The sequence below is a fragment of the Dryas octopetala genome, chromosome 7, assembly GCF_963921425.1.
Source record: "Dryas octopetala chromosome 7, drDryOcto1.1, whole genome shotgun sequence".
Taxonomy (NCBI): Eukaryota; Viridiplantae; Streptophyta; class Magnoliopsida; order Rosales; family Rosaceae; genus Dryas; species Dryas octopetala.
Genome location: NC_141372.1, coordinates 10713438 through 10735311, shown reverse-complemented (window position 1 = coordinate 10735311; position 21874 = coordinate 10713438). Strand labels below are relative to the sequence as shown.

General features: G+C 35.6%; 6 protein-coding genes across 9 annotated transcripts; all 6 read right to left on the bottom strand.

The window, feature by feature from the left end:
- Positions 1 to 136: 136 nt before the first annotated feature.
- Positions 137 to 1807, bottom strand: LOC147279596 (S-adenosyl-L-methionine-dependent methyltransferases superfamily protein). 3 transcript variants are annotated; one of them, XM_086249444.1, is made up of 6 exons: positions 1772 to 1807; positions 1384 to 1511; positions 1212 to 1291; positions 854 to 998; positions 626 to 760; positions 137 to 517 (listed from the first exon to the last, which is right to left on the bottom strand). In XM_086249444.1, the coding sequence occupies exons 2-6, from the start codon at positions 1453 to 1455 to the stop codon at positions 227 to 229; spliced, it is 723 nt and encodes a 240-aa protein (XP_086105570.1). In that variant the 5' UTR covers positions 1456 to 1511; positions 1772 to 1807; the 3' UTR covers positions 137 to 226. The 3 variants fall into 3 exon arrangements, with proteins under 3 accessions (XP_086105570.1, XP_086105571.1, XP_086105572.1); XM_086249445.1 differs by having other exon boundaries at positions 1384 to 1494; XM_086249446.1 differs by lacking the exon at positions 1772 to 1807 and having other exon boundaries at positions 854 to 1026; positions 1384 to 1758.
- A 1390-nt stretch (positions 1808 to 3197) lies between these two features.
- On the bottom strand, positions 3198 to 5194 carry LOC147279595 (putative caffeoyl-CoA O-methyltransferase At4g26220). Of its 2 annotated transcripts, XM_086249503.1 has the most exons (6): positions 5008 to 5194; positions 4476 to 4550; positions 4305 to 4384; positions 3941 to 4085; positions 3726 to 3857; positions 3203 to 3574 (listed from the first exon to the last, which is right to left on the bottom strand). In XM_086249503.1, the coding sequence occupies exons 2-6, from the start codon at positions 4542 to 4544 to the stop codon at positions 3284 to 3286; spliced, it is 717 nt and encodes a 238-aa protein (XP_086105629.1). In that variant the 5' UTR covers positions 4545 to 4550; positions 5008 to 5194; the 3' UTR covers positions 3203 to 3283. The 2 variants fall into 2 exon arrangements, with proteins under 2 accessions (XP_086105630.1, XP_086105629.1); XM_086249504.1 differs by lacking the exon at positions 5008 to 5194 and having other exon boundaries at positions 3198 to 3574.
- Positions 5195 to 5431: 237 nt separating this feature from the next.
- LOC147279594 (putative caffeoyl-CoA O-methyltransferase At4g26220) lies at positions 5432 to 6791 on the bottom strand. The gene is made up of 5 exons (XM_086249553.1): positions 6650 to 6791; positions 6480 to 6559; positions 6180 to 6324; positions 5901 to 6032; positions 5432 to 5799 (listed from the first exon to the last, which is right to left on the bottom strand). Exons 1-5 carry the CDS (start codon positions 6722 to 6724, stop codon positions 5509 to 5511), a joined length of 723 nt encoding a protein of 240 aa, XP_086105679.1. The 5' UTR covers positions 6725 to 6791; the 3' UTR covers positions 5432 to 5508.
- A 4632-nt stretch (positions 6792 to 11423) lies between these two features.
- Positions 11424 to 13603, bottom strand: LOC147279593 (putative caffeoyl-CoA O-methyltransferase At4g26220). The gene is made up of 6 exons (XM_086250818.1): positions 13417 to 13603; positions 12885 to 12959; positions 12714 to 12793; positions 12350 to 12494; positions 12135 to 12266; positions 11424 to 12009 (listed from the first exon to the last, which is right to left on the bottom strand). Exons 2-6 carry the CDS (start codon positions 12951 to 12953, stop codon positions 11719 to 11721), a joined length of 717 nt encoding a protein of 238 aa, XP_086106944.1. The 5' UTR covers positions 12954 to 12959; positions 13417 to 13603; the 3' UTR covers positions 11424 to 11718.
- Positions 13604 to 13840: 237 nt separating this feature from the next.
- LOC147279592 (putative caffeoyl-CoA O-methyltransferase At4g26220) lies at positions 13841 to 15199 on the bottom strand. The gene is made up of 5 exons (XM_086250817.1): positions 15090 to 15199; positions 14920 to 14999; positions 14620 to 14764; positions 14310 to 14441; positions 13841 to 14208 (listed from the first exon to the last, which is right to left on the bottom strand). Exons 1-5 carry the CDS (start codon positions 15162 to 15164, stop codon positions 13918 to 13920), a joined length of 723 nt encoding a protein of 240 aa, XP_086106943.1. The 5' UTR covers positions 15165 to 15199; the 3' UTR covers positions 13841 to 13917.
- Positions 15200 to 16430: 1231 nt separating this feature from the next.
- On the bottom strand, positions 16431 to 21874 carry LOC147279591 (uncharacterized). The gene is made up of 7 exons (XM_086250816.1): positions 21684 to 21874; positions 21342 to 21474; positions 20949 to 21052; positions 20173 to 20344; positions 19891 to 20031; positions 19486 to 19744; positions 16431 to 19378 (listed from the first exon to the last, which is right to left on the bottom strand). Exons 1-7 carry the CDS (start codon positions 21713 to 21715, stop codon positions 16704 to 16706), a joined length of 3516 nt encoding a protein of 1171 aa, XP_086106942.1. The 5' UTR covers positions 21716 to 21874; the 3' UTR covers positions 16431 to 16703.

Genomic DNA, 21874 nt, shown 5'->3' with positions numbered 1-21874 from the left:
CTATATGAATAAAAAGTCCATCTACTTGGGTGTATGTTTTCTGTTCCAAAATATATAATATTAACTTGGGACAAAATTCAACACTCAGATACAGCAGAGATCACAACAGCAATAGATTATTCCATTAAAGCTTCACTTAAAATTAGAATTCAAATATCATTGAAGGTAGCATGCCAAATGTTATAGAGCAATTTATACATGTAAGATTTCAGTTTACAATCAAGAATCAGGAGATTCGCCTACAAACTGTGATCCCATCACCCAAAGAAGCATGCGAAATTTGGACACGAGGATCAGCTGCAAGTTTCTTGTTCAGCTCAATAGTAGCATGCTTGCCTTGTTTCATGGGTTCAGGAATCAACTCATCAGGCATTACAACTGTTCCTCCCCAGAGTGTATTATCATAGACAGCTACACCGCCCACCTTCAGCAGCTTCATCAGCCTCTCATGGTAATTCCAATAGTTAACCTTGTCGGCATCAATGAACGCAAAGTCAAAACTGCCTTCATTTTCATGCTGCAATAATCCCCAACTCATGAGAAAGCATAAAAGTTGTGAACTATGGCTTTTTCAGTTTAACTGGTCCGGTTTTTACAACTATGGTTTGAGATGCACAAAACTTACAGATTCTAATAGCTTATCAAGCACTGGTAGGGCCTCAGATTCAATGAAGTCGATTTTGTGCTCAACACCAGCTTTCTTTATGATTGGCAGCCCGATTTGATCATATGCCTCACGATTTACATCTATGGCTACAATCTGCAAAAAGGTATTCAGAACCATAAATAGTTTCAAATTCATGAAAGGTCATCATTGACAGGAAAGCAAATTCAGAAATGGGTAGTAAAAGACCTTGCCATCCTCAGGAATTGTAAGAGCAGTGAGGAGAAGAGAGTATCCTGTGAAAACTCCAACTTCAATTGTCTTCTTTGCATCTACTAGCTTCAACAGCATGGTCATTAATTGACCTGCATCTGGTGCAGTAGCCATCCCAGCCCTGAAAAATAACAAGCTAATAATCCTCCCTGTACACAATTTGATCAAGAAATGCCTCAGAGTTTTCACTCACTCACTCACTTAAAAGGCATCTCAAGTTCTTGCTTGGTAATCAAGAAACTTAATGAAATTTAAGATGCAGGCCACCTAGGATATCATTTAGTCAAAATAATAAAAGTATTTGTATCACATTTATTGACTACATTACTATTACCTGGGGTGGCTGGCAGTGGCATCCCTTAGCTCCTTGAGAGGCTCTGGTTCACGCGGATACACACTAGTCTCCAAAACATACTGCATGCCACATTGTTGAACAACAATGTTAACAATTTAAACAACAAAAGCATAGCAAAAGTTAAAAGAATGGGTTTTTTATAGGCTGCTACCTGATATAACTCATCACTCTGCAGTAGACCCTTTTTTGAAGGATCCCATACCTCTTTCACCTTGTCCTCCATTTCTCAACAAATAAAACTTCACAACAGAACTCTGAAAATCTGCAAAGAGGAACCAGCTAATCCAAGCAATTCTAAAATGAATCAGACAGTTAAAAAGGCAGAGCATCATTGCAACTCAAATTCAGGGTCAAATGGTCAAGTAAATCTTTACTACTATCCCCATATGCCCATTTCTCTACTGCTCATCAATCTCAAACTTACCATCTAAGCTACAAGTATTCTGGGTATTTTTCCATTTCTTCCTCATCAAATATTCTGCACTTTATTCAATGAAAAAACAAAGGCATAAAGATGGTGGTCGAGAGAAAGAGAGTACCGCAATCAGTGTGAGTGTGACTGGGTGCTGATTAAAAAACTTTATGGTTGTTTTTTTCCTTAAAAAAAAGTTCTTTGACCACTGACACGTCAGATAATTAAAAAAAAAAAAAAGCCATGTCAGACAATAATAAAATGCCAAAATTGTCCTTACAGGATAAGAAATTAGTTTTCACTTCCATTTTAACTGATCCTTAGTTTATGATTGTTCTCTATTTCTGAAAAAAAAAAAAAAATTGCGACTCTTCCAATTTATGTTTCTGTTTGTTGTGAAATCATCATCTCCAACAACAATATTTGTTTTTTTGTAATTATAACATAAAGATTCTACGTTTATATTCTTGCTTCTTGGTTAATTGTAGTTGTACATTTACAAGATTAACACCACTTTTGTTTCCTGATGTGCAGTTCGCAATGGTACCATTGTACAAGCACCTCCCAACCACATCACCCTCCATTGCAAACTGCACGTCATGAAACAAAAATAGTGCTAATCTTGAAAATGTACTAACAATGTACCAACCACAGTTGACCCAAAAGCAAGAATATAAATGTAGAATCTTTAAGTTATACTTACAAACAAACAAATATGGTTGTTAGAGATTGTGATTTCACAGCAAACAGAAATATAAATTAGAAGAATCGCAAATGTTTTATCCTACACGTAAATACCACCAAAGTCGAATAATATAATGTTACACGTTAATTAAGGAGATTATGATATCACATGAAAAACTGATTTCTTGTCCTGTAAAGACAATTTTGAAATTTTTTTTAATTGTCTCAAGTGGCTTTTTTTTTTATCTGACGTGTCAATGATCAAAGGGCTTTTTTTAAGGAAAAAAAAAAACCATAATGTTTTATTCTAAAGAGAGTATATTTTAAGAATTAAACTCTAATTTTACAGGGGGCCAAAAAAAAAAACTCTAATTTTCCCAAATAAATAACATGCACCAAAAACAAATCTAGAATTTAAACTCTAAGTAATACTCTTACACGTTAGATTGGTTATACCACATGTCTGAGTATCGGTTACACTCAATAATTTTTCCTAACTCTAACAAGGCTGTAAATATAAATGGACTTGGATGCATACTCCAATAACCCACACTTTCAGTCCCATACTCCATTGCACTATTTTGGCCATCATATGAAACTATGAAAGAAAACAATCTGGATTTGGCTTGGGAAATTGAGAGTAGTTGAGACATTAAGATCATGCAATTTGAATGCACTAAACTCATCTTGCTACATCTGAGTTCTGGATCAATTCACTTATTCAACATTGAGTTTCAATCAAAAACAAGTATACATTTGAAAATGACACGAGACATACAATGAAACAGCAAAACAATGAGCAATATTTCAAACTCTCGCCATTGTTGTAGAGTAAGTGGTTTACCACTAGCGCTATAAACCTCCAAAACAGTAAGCAATATTTAATTATTCACTCAACGATTAAGTAGAAGGTCTTGCATGCTAATGGAACCTGATAGACCCCAGCAGAAGAAACTTAGCAAATGCGCCTGCAGATGATGATCCCATCCCCTACAGAAGCATGAGAAATTTGGACTCGAGGGTCAGCTGCCACTGATTTGGTAAACTCAATTGTACTCTGCCTCCCATACCTTTTGCTCTCTGGAACAGCCTCTTCAGGCAAAGCCACTGCTCCTCCCCAGAGTGTGTTATCATATACAACAATCCCACCTATCTTTATCAGTTTCATCAGCCTCTCATGATAGTTCCAATAATTATTTTTGTCAGCATCAACAAAGGCAAAGTCGAAATCCCCCTCGTTCTTTGGCTGCCACAGAACCCCATATTAACACAACAATATATTTACTAAAAAATACTAATAGAAACAAAATGAAAATAGGCTTCAAAGAAATTGTTTTAGGATGTTGTTTGAAATGGTACATGAAGAGCAGCAGTAAACATTGACTATAAATGCTTACATCTCCCACGAGGTTATCAAGAATAGGCAGAGCTGGAGATTCAATGTAGTCGATTTTGTGTTCTACTCCGGCTTTTTTGATAATTGGCAGGCCTATCTCATATGTTTTTCGATCACTATCCACAGCCAAAATCTGCATTATTGTATCAACAACCATTTCTAGTTTGTTAATGAGATTATTAGACACAGACAGCTGATGAATGAAGAAAAACAAACCTTGCCATCATCAGGAATAGTGAGAGCAGTGAGGAGAAGAGAGTATCCAGTAAAAACTCCAACCTCAATTGTCTTTTTGGCATTCACAATTTTCAAGAGCATGGCCATTAACTGACCTGCATCTGGTGCAGTACCAAAGAAAGCACTTCACAATATATAAAATGGTTAGGACATAGTTTTGTTAGGTGGCATAACAGTGACTACAGTCAGCATGCCTCATAGCTTCACATCAGAAGCCATACAAATGTTAGAGATTCTAAAGTAAAGAGATCAAACACATGCTTAGCAGAAAAACTAATAGAACAAGAGACAAAAAATTATATATATATGATTAAATAAGTAAAAATTAGAGCAGATATATTACTTGGGGAGTTTTGCAGTAGCAGCCCTCAGCTCCCTGAGTGGCTCTGGTTCTCGTGGGTACACGCTTGTTTCTAGTATATACTGCAATAAGAGTTGAAAATTTGGTATCCTGGACTCAAATTATAACAGCATCAAGTCTATAATATAATCCAGAAGAAAAGGGGATCAGAACCTTGTGTAATTCCTCACTTTGCAACAAGATTGGATTAGGCAGAAATTTTCTCCCTGCTGTGTGCTCCATATTGTCCTTTTGGCACCAGAAACAAGAAAGCCCCACACAATCCTTTTATTATACAGAGGCTATCACAACCAAACTGTTGCTATTTCATAAAAGAGGATATCATATGATTCAAAACAGTCTATGTATAACCCTTTTCTTTGTCTATTTAACTGAATTTTTTAGTACCATGCCAAAATATGGTAATCACTAGCTAACCCCTTAGCAGTAGATAGGTATGATTTCTGGATATTTATTGTTAATATGTTTTATTGGCTTCCCCAGTAGAACTGAAATTGTCATCATGAAGATGCATCTATCACTTGGAAATATAAAGTTATTCTATCACAACGTACATCTTTAGCAATAATCACCCTCTAAAATAAAGAAGAAGAAACCTGAAAATCACTCTGGTTTTAGGAAACATTCCTAGTATATTGGCAAAAATTATATATTAAAGAAAGCGAAGAAATGATGAAAGACATACCAACAGTTATTCTTTATCGGAGTAATTGAGAGTTGTGAGTCTTGAACTTGTCCACCACCTCTGGAAACCTTTGTGTTGGCACTTGCTTCTCTGTGTGATCACTCAAGATCTATACCACTTCCTGCTTTCCTTCTGTCTCAAAGTTCATTAACTACCTTTCTTACCCTTGCTTATTTTTTAATTTAATAATTTTCATATTATTTTAATTGTCATGAATGAGTGCTTGGTTGAATAAAATATAACTCAAAGAAGCTTCCATTCTTAATCTGCAACTGCTTATCTTGATTTGACAGTTGAACCAATCACCAACCAGTCAAATTTCTGTTATCAAGCTTGCACAACTTAATGGGAGAAAAGGATTTGAAATTGTAATTTTTTGAACTGAATGGTTTTTATTCATCTCAACCGAGGTATATAAGGCTGTTACAAGAAGTTTGAGGTACAAGATTATTTTTTCTATAATCTTTTTTTGGAAATATAATAATGTGCTTCACTTTTTATTCAGTGAATCCTCCTGCAGATTGTGATCCCATCACCCACTGGAACTTGGGATATCTCAACGCGAGTGTCAGCGGAAACCAATTTATTAAACTCAATTGCACACTGCCTCCATTCCCTTTTGGCCTCTGGAACAGCCTCTTCGGGCAAAGCAACTGTTCCTCCCCAGAGTGTGTTATCATAGATAACTATCCCACCAACCTTAATCAGCTTCATTAGCCTTTCATGGTAATTCCAATAGTTGTTCTTGTCCGCATCAACAAAAGCAAAGTCAAAACTCCCTTCCTGCTCTGGCTGCAGCAAAACATGCATGGAGATTGAAGCAGCAACAATTTTCAAATACTTGGAATTTAAGAAATGAATCCAAATACAAAGTACCACTCTTCTCTCCTTACCTCTTGTAAGAGTTTATCAAGGATAGGCAGAGCTGGGGACTCAATGAAGTTGATCTTGTGTTCCACACCAGCTTTTTTGATAACTGGCAACCCTATTTCGTATGCTTTTCGATCAATGTCTATGGCTGTAATCTGCATTGATGCATTATAAAGCATAACTTTGTTGGTAGGTAGACATCTATATTACTTGATATGTATATAATATATATTTATACAACATAAGATGTTTATGTTGTCAGAGATAGACTGTCTCGTATATACACACACCAAGTTACCAACCTTGCTATCATCAGGAGTCGTAAGAGCTGTGAGGAGAAGAGAGTATCCAGTAAAAACTCCAATTTCAATTGCTTTTCTGGGATTCACTAGTTTCAAGATCATGGCCATTAACTGACCTGCATCAGATGCTGCACCCATGAAAGCCCTACACAATAAAATGGATAGACCACAATTTAGTTCGGTTGTCATCGCAGTGTACACACTTTGTGTGTCGATCTCTCTCGTCACATGCAAACTTTAACATCTGTAATCTGACTGCACCATCATTTTGGCATAGTAGTTAGAAGTTTGGAGACTTACATAGGGTGGTTGGTAGAAGCAATCTTCAGTTCCTTTAGAAGATTTGATTCTCTTGGGTACACACTAGTGTTCAATATATACTGTCACATCAATGGGAAGACCAGTTTAAATGTAAATTTGTGCATATAGACAAATATATTCCAATTAAGCAGACTAGCTATGGACAGTACCTCATATAACTCCTTGCTCTGCAACACAGTTGGGTTCGGGTTATTCGTAATCACTTGCTTTGTAGCGTCTTCCATTGCTTCTCTGGTGCACAAGAATTCTGAAAATCCTCCTAGAGAATGAAGCTAGTTTTAGAATTCAAACTTTCAGGTACACTTTAACTTCAAGCCAAGGCAGGCAATCACTGAAATCCAATAAATATTTTTCAAGTAAAACAATATTGTAGTCTCCAAGGTGAAAAATAACAAAGTTGAAAGATATAAGAGAGGTAGAGAAAGAATTATACTAGTATATCAATTGTGAAGTAGGGTGACCAATTTTATAGGCAACCCAAACCCCATGTAACCTCCTCCTATTAAATCTGAAAATTAAAAACCATAACTCCAAAAAACGTTGGGAGAATAAATTTGTAGTATTAAATAAACGGTTACAAATTCCATTCGTTTTCAGCTAACAAATTCCAATATTCCATATTCTATATAGAGCTACGAGTGTATCAGTGATATATATGGTGTCGAGAAATCATAACATAAAATGGTAAAAACAATGTAATAGTACGCAAGGCAAGCATGAGATTTATCATATTTAAAAAAATTGAAAACCATATGGCCAAAAAAAAAAAAAAAATTGAAAACCACAAAAATAATGTTCACATGGTTGCAAATTGGTGTCATGCTTACTATGATAGATAGAAAGATGTACCCAAAATATTTTCTGGCTTGAAACAAAGGGATTGAAGTTGTAAATATATACACTAAAAGAGACTGAAAGCATGCACTAAACTCTAGCAAGTGGGTTTGGTCTCACAAACTTTGTGCTTTGATTAATTTATTATTATTATTATTATTATTATTATTATTATTATTATAATCACTTGGTTAGGTAAAGGCCACCCCCAGTCCTCACCCTTGGCACCTCACACTTTTTAATTTCCTCCTAAATTGAGTCCCCTAAAAAGGTTAATAATAATAAATAAACGTACAAACAACCAAATCATGTGACTAAGGCCCCGTTTGGGATTGCGGTGGAGGACCCAAAAGCTGCTGTGGATGACAATTCTCAATCACCTACAGCAGTTTTGGTGTTTGGTAAAAAAATTAAAAAACTGCTTTCCCTCACAATTCTCAACTCCCCACAGCAAAAACAGAAAGCAGGTTTCAGTGAATCACAACAACAATGAATATTTTATTTTACCCATACTACCCTTATTGATTTCTATAATTTAGATTTGTTTATTTTAAATTAAAAAATATGTCCATTGTTAGTTATATTTTATATTGTGATAATTAATTATAATATTTTATTTGTACGATTAAAATTATAATATACTTAAAAAATAATAGAAATACTTATTTAATAATGTTGTTCTTAAAAAAATTAATGCTAACAAAAATTTGTAGCCACAAATTTAAAAAATAAGTAAAAAAACATTTTAGTTTTACTAAACAAATAAGTAAAATACACTTTCAGCATCATGTCCATTTTAGTAATTATACACAGTCACAACACTTTTATATTAACATTTACCAAACACTTTGATATTATTTTTTGCACTCACAGCACTTTTGAAAACATAGTTTACCAAACACTCAACTACTTTACTTTACAGCTGACTTTACTTCACAGCTGTTTTACTTCACAGTTGTTTTTTCTCACAGCAATACCAAACTGGCCCTAATTCCGTGAAGTTAATATTTGTACTATTTTTGTACAATTTAGAAAATTCGTGGATCAAATTAATACTTTTTATAATTAGTTGATCAAATTAAAAATTAGAGGACCATTTTTGTATTTAACCCATAATAATAAGTTTAACAACCAAATCAGCTGGTATCTCTTCGACAAATGTGATAATTTGACCATATTAGTGTCCATTGATCACATTTCTTACTTTGTGTTTGATATGTGATCCTTGTAGGCTTGTGACGTTACTTTGGGTATAATAAGTCTCCTCACTCAGAGTCTCATCCAAATTATGTTTGGTCAGACAATCAGACAGTACTGTAGAGTAGACTAATGGAAACCATTTACAACGGAAATCACAGCTCAACAAGTTATTTTATTTAACTCTAGTCACAAACCTCAACACATTCGAAAAAGAAAAAAATACTTTACAATCTATTACACAACTCTTTAACAAATGTAACCTCATATTTCCAATAAAAGGGTGCAAAAAAGTAAGGGACTCAATTTCAACAGGAGTGACGTGTAGCCATCAACAATTACTTAACAATCATAAAAAATTTAAGGGGGGTGTACTCAATCAAGACTTTTAAAGATTTTTGTTAAATTAAAAAGTCAGGAGGTACTCAATCAAGACTTTTATATATTTTTAAAAAGTCTATGAAAATCAGGGGGTACTCAATCAAGACTTTTTAAAAATCTATGAAAATCATACGGTACTCAAAATGTCAATGACTTTAACAGATTTCTTAAATCCATAGACTTTGAAAGACTTTTGGCATTAAAGTATACATACCAAATCTTCTTATTTCTCTTCCATTCCCCCTCAAGACTTTGAAAGACTTTTGAGAAAAGGCTTCCCCTTTTCTCACTCTGCCTCCTTTAGCATTGCATGCGCACGTGTATGTCCCTTCCAACATTGATACACATATTCCTTATATTGTCCCATCACTATGCCATTACATATAAATAGACCTGTCATATACGGTTTTAGGAGGGTGTACTCAATCCAGATTTTTAAAGACTCTTTTTAAGTGACAAACTTTCAGAATTATAATAGACTTTCAAAGAGTTTTATAGAGTTTTATAGACTTTCATAAAGTTTTATTAAAAAACTTTCATAGACATTGATAGATTTTCAATGACTTTTTGATACAAATATCATTGTGAAATATTGTAAAATAATAGCATCCGTATATCACAAAGGGCAATGAAAACGCAATGAAATCAAACAGAAGGGCAATGAAAAAGTAGTGAAATCAAACAAAAAATGACAAGTTGATGAAAGAATAATCTCCAAGAAATCAAGATTGTTAAGAAACCTACTAATATATTGAATGATCTAAAACTGGTCTTCAATATTTGTCAAAACTTACTATTCAATGTTACATGGATAACGTTAAAACGTTGACGAAAACGAGCTTCCAAATGTGAAGACAATTAAATTAAAAAATAAAATAATACATAATGAGAAATGCATATAAGTTTTAAAATTTGAAAGAAATAATGTTGTATTACTACTTAACATATAAGTCAAAAATTTAAATAATGTTGAACTATTCTCTTTATTATTGTATCTAACAGATAAATCTAACTCAAGTCATCCTTGAAACTCTCAACGTAAACATACAAAAAATAAAAGGGTGGAACAATATATTATAATTGACATGTTGTAAATCCATAAAACTAACTTCTGGAGCACTGAAGTCTGAAGTTAAAACCGTATATGACAGGTCTATTTATATGTAATGGCATAGTGATGGGACAATATAAGGAATAGGTGTATCAATGTTGGAAGGGACATACACGCGCGCATGCAATGCTAAAGGAGGCGGAGTGAGAAAAGGGGAAGCCTTTTCTCAAAAGTCTTTCAAAGTCTTGAGGGGGAATGGAAGAGAAATAAGAAGATTTGGTATGTATACTTTAATGCCAAAAGTCTTTCAAAGTCTATGGATTTAAGAAATCTGTGAAAGTCATTGACATTTTGAGTACCGTATAACTTTCATAGACTTTTAAAAAGTTTTGATTGAGTACCCCCTGACTTTCATAGACTTTTTAAAAATATATAAAAGTCTTGATTGAGTACCTTCTGACTTTTTAATTTAACAAAAGTCTTTAAAAGTCTTGATTGAGTACACCCCCCTTAACTTCAGACTTCAGTGCTCCAGAAGTTAGTTTTATGGGTTTACAACATGTCAATTATAATATATTGTTCCACCCTTTTATTTTTTGTATGTTTACGTTGAGAGTTTTAAGGATGACTTGAGTTAGATTTATCTGTTAGATACAATAATAAAGAGAATAGTTCAACATTATTTAAATTTTTGACTTATATGTTAAGTAGTAATACAACATTATTTCTTTCAAATTTTAAAACTTATATGCATTTCTCATTATGTATTATTTTATTTTTTAATTTAATTGTCTTCACATTTGGAAGCTCGTTTTCGTCAACGTTACCTGAATTTAACGTTATCCATGTAACATTGAATAGTAAGTTTTGACAAATATTGAAGACCAGTTTTAGATCATTCAATATATTAGTAGGTTTCTTAGCAATCTTGATTTCTTGGAGATTATTCTTTCATCAACTTGTCATTTTTTGTTTGATTTCACTACTTTTTCATTGTCCTTCTGTTTGATTTCATTACGTTTTCATTGTCCTTTGTTATATACGGATGCTATTATTTTACAATATTTCACAATGATATTTGTATCAAAAAGTCATTGAAAATCTATCAATGTCTATGAAAGTTTTTTAATAAAACTTTATGAAAGTCTATAAAACTTTATAAAACTCTTTGAAAGTCTATTATAATTCTGAAAGTCTGTCACTTAAAAAGAGTCTTTAAAAATCTGGATTGAGTACACCCTCCTAAGTATGTCAAAGAATAACAAACCGTGGTAATCACATAGATATGTATCCTATATTGGTATGTGCAAAGGACTAAAGTTATTCTCGACTCTTCCGGAGGGCCATAAACTTGGCAATTATGTCATCAGAGTCAGGAAGCTTAGGGTGGACATATGAAACTATGAAAGAAAACAATCTGGATTTGGCTTGGGAAATTGAGAGTAGTTGAGACATTAAGATCATGAAATTTGAATGCACTAAACTCATCTTGTTACATCTGAGTTCTAGATCAATTCACTTATTCAACATTGAGTTTCAATAAAAAACAAGTAAACATTTGAAAATGACACGAGACATACAATGAAAGAGCAAAACAATAAGCAATATTTCAAACTCTCGCCATTGTTGTAGAGTAAGTGCTTTACCACTAGAGCTATAAACCTCCAAAATAGTAAGCAATATTTATTCACTCAACGATTAAGTACAAGGTCTTGCATGCTAATGGAACCTGATAGACCGCCCAGCAGGAGAAACTTAGCAAATGCGCCTGCAGATGATGATCCCATCCCCTACAGAAGCATGAGAAATTTCGACTCGAGGGTCAGCTGCCACTGATTTGGTAAACTCAATTGTACTCTGCCTCCCATACCTTTTGCTCTCTGGAACAGCCTCTTCAGGCAAAGCCACTGCTCCTCCCCAGAGTGTGTTATCATATACAACAATCCCACCTATCTTTATCAGTTTCATCAGCCTCTCATGATAGTTCCAATAATTTTGTTTGTCAGCATCAACAAAGGCAAAGTCGAAATCCCCCTCATTCTTTGGCTGCCACAGAACCCCATATTAACACAACAATTTACTAAGAAAATAGGCTTCAAAGAAATTGTTTTAGGATGTTGTTTGAAATGGTACATGAAGAGTAGCAGTAAACATGGACTATTAATGCTTACATCTCCCACGAGGTTATCAAGAATAGGCAGAGCTGGAGATTCAATGTAGTCGATTTTGTGTTCTACTCCGGCTTTTTTGATAATTGGCAGGCCTATCTCATATGTTTTTCGATCACTATCCACAGCCAAAATCTGCATTATTGTATCAACAACCATTTCTAGTTTGTTAATGAGATTATTAGACACAGACAGCTGATGAATGAAGAAAAACAAACCTTGCCATCATCAGGAATAGTGAGAGCAGTGAGGAGAAGAGAGTATCCAGTAAAAACTCCAACCTCAATTGTCTTTTTGGCATTCACAATTTTCAAGAGCATGGCCATTAACTGACCTGCATCTGGTGCAGTACCAAAGAAAGCACTTCACAATATATAAAATGGTTAGGACATAGTTTTGTTAGGTGGCATAACAGTGACTACAGTCAGCATGCCTCATAGCTTCACATCAGAAGCCATACAAATGTTAGAGATTCTAAAGTAAAGAGATCAAACACATGCTTAGCAGAAAAACTAATAGAACAAGAGACAAAAAATTATATATATATGATTAAATAAGTAAAAATTAGAGCAGATATATTACTTGGGGAGTTTTGCAGTAGCAGCCCTCAGCTCCCTGAGTGGCTCTGGTTCTCGTGGGTACACGCTTGTTTCTAGTATATACTGCAATAAGAGTTGAAAATTTGGTATCCTGGACTCAAATTATAACAGCATCAAGTCTATAATATAATCCAGAAGAAAAGGGGATCAGAACCTTGTGTAATTCCTCACTTTGCAACAAGATTGGATTAGGCAGAAATTTTCTCCCTGCTGTGTGCTCCATATTGTCCTTTTGGCACCAGAAACAAGAAAGCCCCACACAATCCTTTTATTATACAGAGGCTATCACAACCAAACTGTTGCTATTTCATAAAAGAGGATATCATATGATTCAAAACAGTCTATGTATAACCCTTTTCTTTGTCTATTTAACTGAATTTTTTAGTACCATGCCAAAATATGGTAATCACTAGCTAACCCCTTAGCAGTAGATAGGTATGATTTCTGGATATTTATTGTTAATATGTTTTATTGGCTTCCCCAGTAGAACTGAAATTGTCATCATGAAGATGCATCTATCACTTGGAAATATAAAGTTATTCTATCACAACGTACATCTTTAGCAATAATCACCCTCTAAAATAAAGAAGAAGAAACCTGAAAATCACTCTGGTTTTAGGAAACATTCCTAGTATATTGGCAAAAATTATATATTAAAGAAAGCGAAGAAATGATGAAAGACATACCAACAGTTATTCTTTATCGGAGTAATTGAGAGTTGTGAGTCTTGAACTTGTCCACCACCTCTGGAAACCTTTGTGTTGGCACTTGCTTCTCTGTGTGATCACTCAAGATCTATACCACTTCCTGCTTTCCTTCTGTCTCAAAGTTCATTAACTACCTTTCTTACCCTTGCTTATTTTTTAATTTAATAATTTTCATATTATTTTAATTGTCATGAATGAGTGCTTGGTTGAATAAAATATAACTCAAAGAAGCTTCCATTCTTAATCTGCAACTGCTTATCTTGATTTGACAGTTGAACCAATCACCAACCAGTCAAATTTCTGTTATCAAGCTTGCACAACTTAATGGGAGAAAAGGATTTGAAATTGTAATTTTTTGAACTGAATGGTTTTTATTCATCTCAACCGAGGTATATAAGGCTGTTACAAGAAGTTTGAGGTACAAGATTATTTTTTCTATAATCTTTTTTTGGAAATATAATAATGTGCTTCACTTTTTATTCAGTGAATCCTCCTGCAGATTGTGATCCCATCACCCACTGGAACTTGGGATATCTCAACGCGAGTGTCAGCGGAAACCAATTTATTAAACTCAATTGCACACTGCCTCCATTCCCTTTTGGCCTCTGGAACAGCCTCTTCGGGCAAAGCAACTGTTCCTCCCCAGAGTGTGTTATCATAGATAACTATCCCACCAACCTTAATCAGCTTCATTAGCCTTTCATGGTAATTCCAATAGTTGTTCTTGTCCGCATCAACAAAAGCAAAGTCAAAACTCCCTTCCTGCTCTGGCTGCAGCAAAACATGCATGGAGATTGAAGCAGCAACAATTTTCAAATACTTGGAATTTAAGAAATGAATCCAAATACAAAGTACCACTCTTCTCTCCTTACCTCTTGTAAGAGTTTATCTAGTATAGGCAGAGCTGGGGACTCAATGAAGTTGATCTTGTGTTCCACACCAGCTTTTTTGATAACTGGCAACCCTATTTCGTATGCTTTTCGATCAATGTCTATGGCTGTAATCTGCATTGATGCATTATAAAGCATAACTTTGTTGGTAGGTAGACATCTATATTACTTGATATGTATATATATAATATATATTTATATAACATAAGATTTTATGTTGTTAGACTGTGAATTTGGAAAAGTATCTTATCTTGCTAGACTGTCTCTTATATACACACACCAAGTTACCAACCTTGCTATCATCAGGAGTCATAAGAGCTGTGAGGAGAAGAGAGTATCCAGTAAAAACTCCAATTTCAATTGCTTTTCTGGGATTCACTAGTTTCAAGATCATGGCCATTAACTGACCTGCATCAGATGCTGCACCCATGAAAGCCCTACACAATAAAATGGATAGACCACAATTTAGTTCGGTTGTCATCGCAGTGTACACACTTTGTGTGTCGATCTCTCTCGTCACATGCAAACTTTAACATCTGTAATCTGACTGCACCATCATTTTGGCATAGTAGTTAGAAATTTGGAGACTTACATAGGGTGGTTTGTAGAAGCAATCTTCAGTTCCTTTAGAAGATTTGATTCTCTTGGGTACACACTAGTGTTCAATATATACTGTCACATCAATGGGAAGACCAGTTTAAATGTAAATTTGTGCATATAGACAAATATATTCCAATTAAGCAGACTAGCTATGGACAGTACCTCATATAACTCCTTGCTCTGCAACACAGTTGGGTTCGGGTTATTCGTAATCACTTGCTTTGTAGCGTCTTCCATTGCTTCTCTGGTGCACAAGAATTCTGAAAATCCTCCTAGAGAATGAAGCTAGTTTTAGAATTCAAACTTTCAGGTACACTTTAACTTCAAGCCAAGGCAGGCAATCACTGAAATCCAATAAATATTTTTCAAGTAAAACAATATTGTAGTCTCCAAGGTGAAAAATAACAAAGTTGAAAGATATAAGAGAGGTAGAGAAAGAATTATACTAGTATATCAATTGTGAAGTAGGGTGACCAATTTTATAGGCAACCCAAACCCCATGTAACCTCCTCCTATTAAATCTGAAAATTAAAAACCATAACTCCAAAAAACATTGCGAGAATAAATTTGTAGTATTAAATAAACGGTTACAAATTCTATTCTTTTTCAGCTAACAAATTCCAATGTTCCATATTCTATATAGAGCTACGAGCCTACGAGTGTATCAGTGATATATATGGTGTCGAGAAATCATAACATAAAATGGTAAAAACAATGTAATAGTACGGAAGGCAAGCATGAGATTTATCATATTTAAAAAAATTGAAAACCACAAAAATAATGTTCACATGGTTGCAAATTGGTATCATGCTTACTATGATAGATAGAGAGATGTACCCAAAATATTTTCTGGCTTGAAACAAAGGGATTGAAGTTGTAAATATATACACTAAAAGAGACTGTGAAAGCATGCACTAAACTCTAGCAACTGGGTTTGGTCTCACAAACTTTGTGCTTTGATTAATTTATTATTATTATTATTATTATTATTATAATCACTTGGTTAGGTAAAGGCCACCCCCAGTCCTCACCCTTGGCACCTCACACGCTTTGATTTCCTCCTAAATTGAGTCCCCTAAAAAGGTTAATAATAATAAATAAACGTACAAACAACCAAATCATGTGACTAATTCCGTGAAGTTAATATTTATACTGTTTTGGTACAACTTAGAAAATTCGTGGATCAAATTAATACTTTTTATAATTAATAGACCAAATTAAAAATTAGTATAAAATTAGAGAACCATTTTTGTATTTAACCCCTCATAATAAGTTTAACAACCAAATCAGCTGGTATTCTTCGACAAATGTGATAATTTGACCATATTAGTGTCCATTGATCACATTTCTTACTTTGTGTTTGATATGTGATCCTTGTAGGCTTGTGACGTTACTTTGGGTATAATAAGTCTCCTCACTCAGAGTCTCATCCAAATTATGTTTGGTCAGACAATCAGACAGTACTGTAGAGTCTAGACTAATGCAAACCAATTACAACGGAAATCACAGCTCAACAAGATATTTTATTTAACTCTAGTCACAAACCTCAACACATTCGAAAAAGAAAAAAATACTTTACAATCTATTACACAACTCTTTAACAAATGTAACCTCATATTTCCAATAAAAGGGTGCAAAAAAGTAAGGGACTCAATTTCAACAGGAGTGACGTGTAGCCATCAACAATTACTTAACAATCATAAAAAATTTATGAATAACAAACCGTGGTAATCACATAGATATGTATCCTATATTGGTATGTGCAAAGGACTAAATTTATTCTCGACTCTTCCGGAGGGCCATAAACTTGGCAATTATGTCATCAGAGTCAGGAAGCTTAGGGTGGACATGAGAAGCCCTCTCCTTAGGGGCAGTCTCCACTGTAGAACCCGAGGACTTTGAAGCTTCAGTGCTCCCTGATGATTGCCCCCGTATAATCTTTGGACGATCAGATGATTGCTCCCTTTCAAATGACTTTGAAGTCTCTACACGAGAGGACTTCTTGGATTCTGGTAATGGTTTAGGAGTTGCTTGTTGTACAGGTCTATGCCACTCCTGACTTCCTGAGCGCTCTGAGCTCTTGGTCTGCGACTGGGACGAGGGCTTTGGTAGAGTTTCAGTGGCATAGGAACTTCTTGAAGAAGATTGTCCATAGTCTGAAGTCCCTGATGCTTCAGAAAGAACTGATGTCTTGGCAGTCTCCACTGTAGAACCCGAGGACTTTGAAGCTTCAGTGCTCCCTGATGATTGCTCCCGTACAATCTTTGCAGGATTGGAAGTCCCTGATGCTTCAGAAACAACTGATGTCTTTGAGCCAGAGCTTCTAACAGATTTTAAAGAAGAGGGTGGCGTCCTTCTAGAAAACTTACTGCTCGGAAGAAAGTTGCTGGTGGAAATATTTTTGGGAAGATCTTTCTCAGCCTCGCTATCCTCTGAATCAAATGAAGTAAACGGGGATCTTGAGCTTGCCTTTACTTCAGAGCCCGACTTTCGATTGTATGGGTCTTGACGACTTCTGCTAAGTGTTTCATGTAGGAGTTCGTCCTCTGAAGAATCATCATCAGGAGCAACATATGTGACTGGGGTTCTTGTGCTTCGTTCCTTATTTAGTTTTGTGCTCCCTTTCCCGGTATATGGCTCTTCATCAGAAGTACGAGAAACAATGGAAGTCCTGACTGTTGGAGAATAGGAAGATTGATCAATCTTAGTATCTACAGTAACTTGTTTGCCCGACAAAGAATTGCCAGATGGGGTTCTTGTGCTTCGTTCCTTATTTAGTTTTGTGCTCCCTTTCTGGTTATATGGCTCTTCATCAGAAGTAAGAGAAACAATGGACGTCCCGACTGTTGGAGAATAGGAAGATTGATCAATCTTAGTATCTACAGTAACTTGTTTTCCCGACAAAGAATTGCCAGATGGTTTCCTAGCATATGGTGGATGCTTATAACCCTTATTCCGAAGGCCACCTGTCAAGACCCCAAAGTTCAACCCATTGTCACTTACACAACTACATTCATTTGAAACCTCATTATCTTTCAGAGTTTGAGGTAATTCTGGCGTTTGAAAATCGTCCTTAACATTTGTATCTAATCCATATTTCACCATCCTTGGAGACGGCTGACCAGTAGGCAATTCATCATAATCAAACTTTTTCTTCGAGACAGCACTGTATTCGACTCCTTGGGTTCTCTCAGGATGTACCTCTGCATAGGATGAAGATCCTAACGACCTATGACTTTTACTCTGGCTCTGTCCCAAATTTGTGGATTGAACATTCTTCTCATGAGAAAATTTAGAATCTGTGCTCCAGACAAGTTTAGACGTATCTACCTCCTCGTCACTGTCTGAACTTGGGCCATCTGAAGCATCAAAAGCGACAGCCAATAAGTCAGTTGGTTTTGAAGAGACCATAGAACCCGTCGAACTTTCAGAAAAAACAGAATGGGAGTGCTGCACTGATGAAGAACTAAATTGTATTTCATCAGTCTTTTGCTCATCGCTCCAAGCATTTAAACTAGCTGAAGGGATTGAAAATGAGTTTCTTCTGGGAGAAGAAAAAAATAAACTAGATTCTTGCCCCTTGTAGTCGTCAACATCAAATTTAATGTTATCATCATCCGAACCAGAGTCATCAAAAACCAGAGCAGCACTTTCATAAGAATTCATTCCCTTTGTGCTTTCATGGATGTTGACATCACTAACAAAAGAATCGTCACCAGGGCCATTTGAGACATTTCTGTGATCATTACTAAAATTTCTAGAATGAGAAGGCGAGTAAGACCTGATAGATTGTTTTTCAGTCCCCATATCTGCAAAATAATTAATATGCTCGCTCCCTCTCAAAACATTTTCTTGATCATCACTACCAAAGCTTGAATTAGATCGAGAAGAAGACCTGCTAGATTTCTTTTCAGATCTTACATCTCCAAAAGAAGAAACATTCTCAGGTTTGATACCAGCTTGCTTCTCACTCGCTTGCATCACCTCAGATTTACCAGACTGTCCCTTCATACTCACTTCACTTGAAAAATCATGCTTCTCAGGTTTGATACCAGCTTGCATCTCACTCGCTTGCATCACCTCAGATTTACCAGACTGTCTCTTCATACTCACTTGACTTGAAAAATCATGCTTCTCAGGTTCAGTTGACTTATTTGGAGGATATTGATCTGCCATTTGGAGACTATTCACCGAAGGGGGATTATTAATGGAAGTCGTACTAGTTTCTAAGGGAGCTGACTGGCTAAATTTATTGCGTGATTCTGCAGAATATTGCCTTGAAAGTTCTGCAGCTGCTCTGGCAGCCATGCTTGCTTGTTCTGCTGATTCAGCAGCTGCCTGTGCTGCAGAGGCAGCATCCTTAAATTGCATGTTCCAATTCTGCCTACCCGAAGAAAAAGCATTTCCATCCCTAGGAAATGGATGCATCTGTACCCTATCCGTTCCGGTTCCTGTATGCAAATGTCCAATCAAGTATCAGACAAAAGAGAAATTCGCAATACCACCCGTAAATATTAAAAATCAATAAATCACCATCTCTCATTCACTCTTGATGTACCTGAAGATCTCACTTCGGGATGAAATGTGCCAGATGTGGTTGCTTTGTTGGAAGAAATATTTGTAGATGCAGAATCCTGGAAGCTAGGTAATGGTCTAGAATTCTGCCCATTGAAGTTCGTGGATACATCATGATTTTCATAATTTTTGGGTGGAAGTTGAACATTCGGAGGTTCCTTGTCATCACGATTAGGTGGAGGTGGGCCTCGAGGAGGTTCCACAGGAATTTTACTGGCCATCCCATATGTATTTGGTCCATTCTGCTCAAATGTTTTTATATTAGTCAACAGACATGTCTTCAGCCATGCAATGTAATATAACCAAGTTGAAATAATCATTTTATGTTACCCATGCAAATATCAAGCAATGAAAGAACAACCTAGGGCTAGAACTGAACCAATCTTACCAGCAGGTCCTCGGGAGGCTTGGACTCATTCTCTTCAGATGAATCAGGAACCCATTTGACCTTGTATTCCTCAGCTATTGCAGTCAAAATTTTCATCTTGGTGGGTCCATCAGGTGATTTGGTAGATAATTTCTCCACTAACTGAAAGGGCAACATAAAAAATAATCAATAAAACTAATCTGCTGACTTTTGACAGAGTCCACCCTGCAATCTCCAATTGGCCCCATTTCAGTTTCCATATTAACATTATCCAAGGAAATTACACAAGGTATACAAACATACCATGCGACTTACGCCACAATCCGGGCGCAGTTCAACAGCTGCAGAGATAAACTCTTTTCCATATTTAGCTGCAAAATGCTTGCGAACATCCATGAGTTCTGGTATGTCTGCACATCTTGGGGATGCAAATATTACACTTGAAATTGCTTCCTTCAGATCGGTGGGGCAGTTTCTGTAAAAATATTAACCAAGTCAACACAATGCAAAATCTTTTAAAGAAAGAACAGAGAATGCAATACTGAAATAGCAACACAAATATCACTTATTCTATGACAATAGCAAACACAGACAAGAAAAGCCTCTAAACCCCAAATCCTTAGTTGCAGAATTCAGTAATACTTATACTGATAGCTCTATGCATCAGCTATGCACCTAACAAGGAAAAATAATGTTAAAGTAAGCACTCCAACAATGAAGCACTTAACTGTAGTCTCAAATAGAAAAACTGAAGCTACATTCATTGGTGCCATTGATCAGACTGCAAAGCCACAAAAGCATGCAAGATTGTTGTTGATGTGGCATCAGACCTGTACCACATACTCCAAAATTAAAGTTCTACCTTCCTCTATCTGTTCTCAAATTGACAAAATATTCCCACATTGCCATATGTCACTAACTGAACAAAGAACTTCATAGGCCGAACAAGCTATTTAAAATATAAAAAACTCTAGAACATATGCAGAGATGCATAGCAAAATATTGCTAAATTTGAACATAAAAGTGCATACATGACCAGGAAATGCCAAGAATATTCAAGATTTAGCGGATTTACATACTTTTGTGACTCAATGATAGGCAAGCGTGCTGCAATAAGTTCACAATATATCTCAACAAGTTCATATGCTGCCCTTGTCTTCTCTTCCCTGACCACATGTTCGACCTGAAATGCAGGAAGTGTAAATAAGTCATCAAGAAACGTTCATGTTATCACACTGGAAATCTCAACAGTCAACAAGTACATTCTACTAATAAGATCAGACGTCAAAAACAAAGAACTAAGGGAAGCAAGTTCCATTTGTTAATTCACTTCTTGGCCTTTCATGAGTGATCACTGTTGAGATTGACCACAACAGTGAATTTAAAATCTAAAAAAAAATTAAAATTAAAATTAAAAGAAAACAAGGAAACCAAAAGTTATTGCAATTGGACTTGAAGGATCAAAGACAAACCCGAATTCTAGCAGTCCGGTCCTGACCATTCTCAAGCAATTGGGCCAATTCCGCCTTTATCTGCTTCACCTGCGCGTCTTTCTTGTTCTTCAAAAGCTTTATTCGCGACACCGCAAGCTTCAATGCCGTCTTGCTGCATCCAAACCAATCAAACCCCCAAAATTCATCAATAAAACAGTAAATTTCAATTACATACATAGTTTGTGCTGATTAAAGCTTGGAATTTACACAAGTAGAAAAAAAAAAAAAATCTTTTTTTTTTTTCAATTCTCTTCTCTTTTCCAAAGATTTTTTCGAAAACCAGACAGGCCGTGAATTTGAAAGAAAAAAGAGTAAAATTACCATTTGGCGGGCTTGAAGCTCCTGTGAAGCATTGCAAATCAGAAGTGGAAATTGAGATTCTTGGACAGGAGAGCTTTGAATTTGCAGAAACTATGAATTTCTCTGAGAACCAAGAAACTGAGATGCGGTATTGATTCAATTAAAGCGCGTTAAGCAAAGATGAAGCCACCAACAAAGATGAATAGAAATCC

What these genes read in the sequence shown, in the direction of transcription:
- LOC147279596 (XM_086249444.1), bottom strand. Translation starts at nt 1,455, where the DNA reads ATGGAGGACAAGGTGAAAGAGGTATGGGATCCTTCAAAAAAGGGTCTA. An exon ending in AGAGTGATGAGTTATATCAG is followed by an intron (nt 1,292 to 1,383) that starts GTAGCAGCCTAT and finishes TGTGGCATGCAG; the next exon opens with TATGTTTTGGAGACTAGTGT. An exon ending in GCCACTGCCAGCCACCCCAG is followed by an intron (nt 999 to 1,211) that starts GTAATAGTAATG and finishes GTTATTTTTCAG; the next exon opens with GGCTGGGATGGCTACTGCAC.
- LOC147279595 (XM_086249503.1), bottom strand. Translation starts at nt 4,544, where the DNA reads ATGGAGCACACAGCAGGGAGAAAATTTCTGCCTAATCCAATCTTGTTG. An exon ending in AAAGTGAGGAATTACACAAG is followed by an intron (nt 4,385 to 4,475) that starts GTTCTGATCCCC and finishes CTCTTATTGCAG; the next exon opens with TATATACTAGAAACAAGCGT. An exon ending in GCTACTGCAAAACTCCCCAA is followed by an intron (nt 4,086 to 4,304) that starts GTAATATATCTG and finishes TATATTGTGAAG; the next exon opens with TGCTTTCTTTGGTACTGCAC.
- LOC147279594 (XM_086249553.1), bottom strand. Translation starts at nt 6,724, where the DNA reads ATGGAAGACGCTACAAAGCAAGTGATTACGAATAACCCGAACCCAACT. An exon ending in GCTTCTACCAACCACCCTAT is followed by an intron (nt 6,325 to 6,479) that starts GTAAGTCTCCAA and finishes TTTATTGTGTAG; the next exon opens with GGCTTTCATGGGTGCAGCAT. An exon ending in CGACTCCTGATGATAGCAAG is followed by an intron (nt 6,033 to 6,179) that starts GTTGGTAACTTG and finishes GCATCAATGCAG; the next exon opens with ATTACAGCCATAGACATTGA.
- LOC147279593 (XM_086250818.1), bottom strand. Translation starts at nt 12,953, where the DNA reads ATGGAGCACACAGCAGGGAGAAAATTTCTGCCTAATCCAATCTTGTTG. An exon ending in AAAGTGAGGAATTACACAAG is followed by an intron (nt 12,794 to 12,884) that starts GTTCTGATCCCC and finishes CTCTTATTGCAG; the next exon opens with TATATACTAGAAACAAGCGT. An exon ending in GCTACTGCAAAACTCCCCAA is followed by an intron (nt 12,495 to 12,713) that starts GTAATATATCTG and finishes TATATTGTGAAG; the next exon opens with TGCTTTCTTTGGTACTGCAC.
- LOC147279592 (XM_086250817.1), bottom strand. Translation starts at nt 15,164, where the DNA reads ATGGAAGACGCTACAAAGCAAGTGATTACGAATAACCCGAACCCAACT. An exon ending in AGAGCAAGGAGTTATATGAG is followed by an intron (nt 15,000 to 15,089) that starts GTACTGTCCATA and finishes TTGATGTGACAG; the next exon opens with TATATATTGAACACTAGTGT. An exon ending in TGACTCCTGATGATAGCAAG is followed by an intron (nt 14,442 to 14,619) that starts GTTGGTAACTTG and finishes GCATCAATGCAG; the next exon opens with ATTACAGCCATAGACATTGA.
- LOC147279591 (XM_086250816.1), bottom strand. Translation starts at nt 21,715, where the DNA reads ATGCTTCACAGGAGCTTCAAGCCCGCCAAATG. An exon ending in AGCTTCAAGCCCGCCAAATG is followed by an intron (nt 21,475 to 21,683) that starts GTAATTTTACTC and finishes GTTTGGATGCAG; the next exon opens with CAAGACGGCATTGAAGCTTG. An exon ending in ACCGGACTGCTAGAATTCGG is followed by an intron (nt 21,053 to 21,341) that starts GTTTGTCTTTGA and finishes CCTGCATTTCAG; the next exon opens with GTCGAACATGTGGTCAGGGA.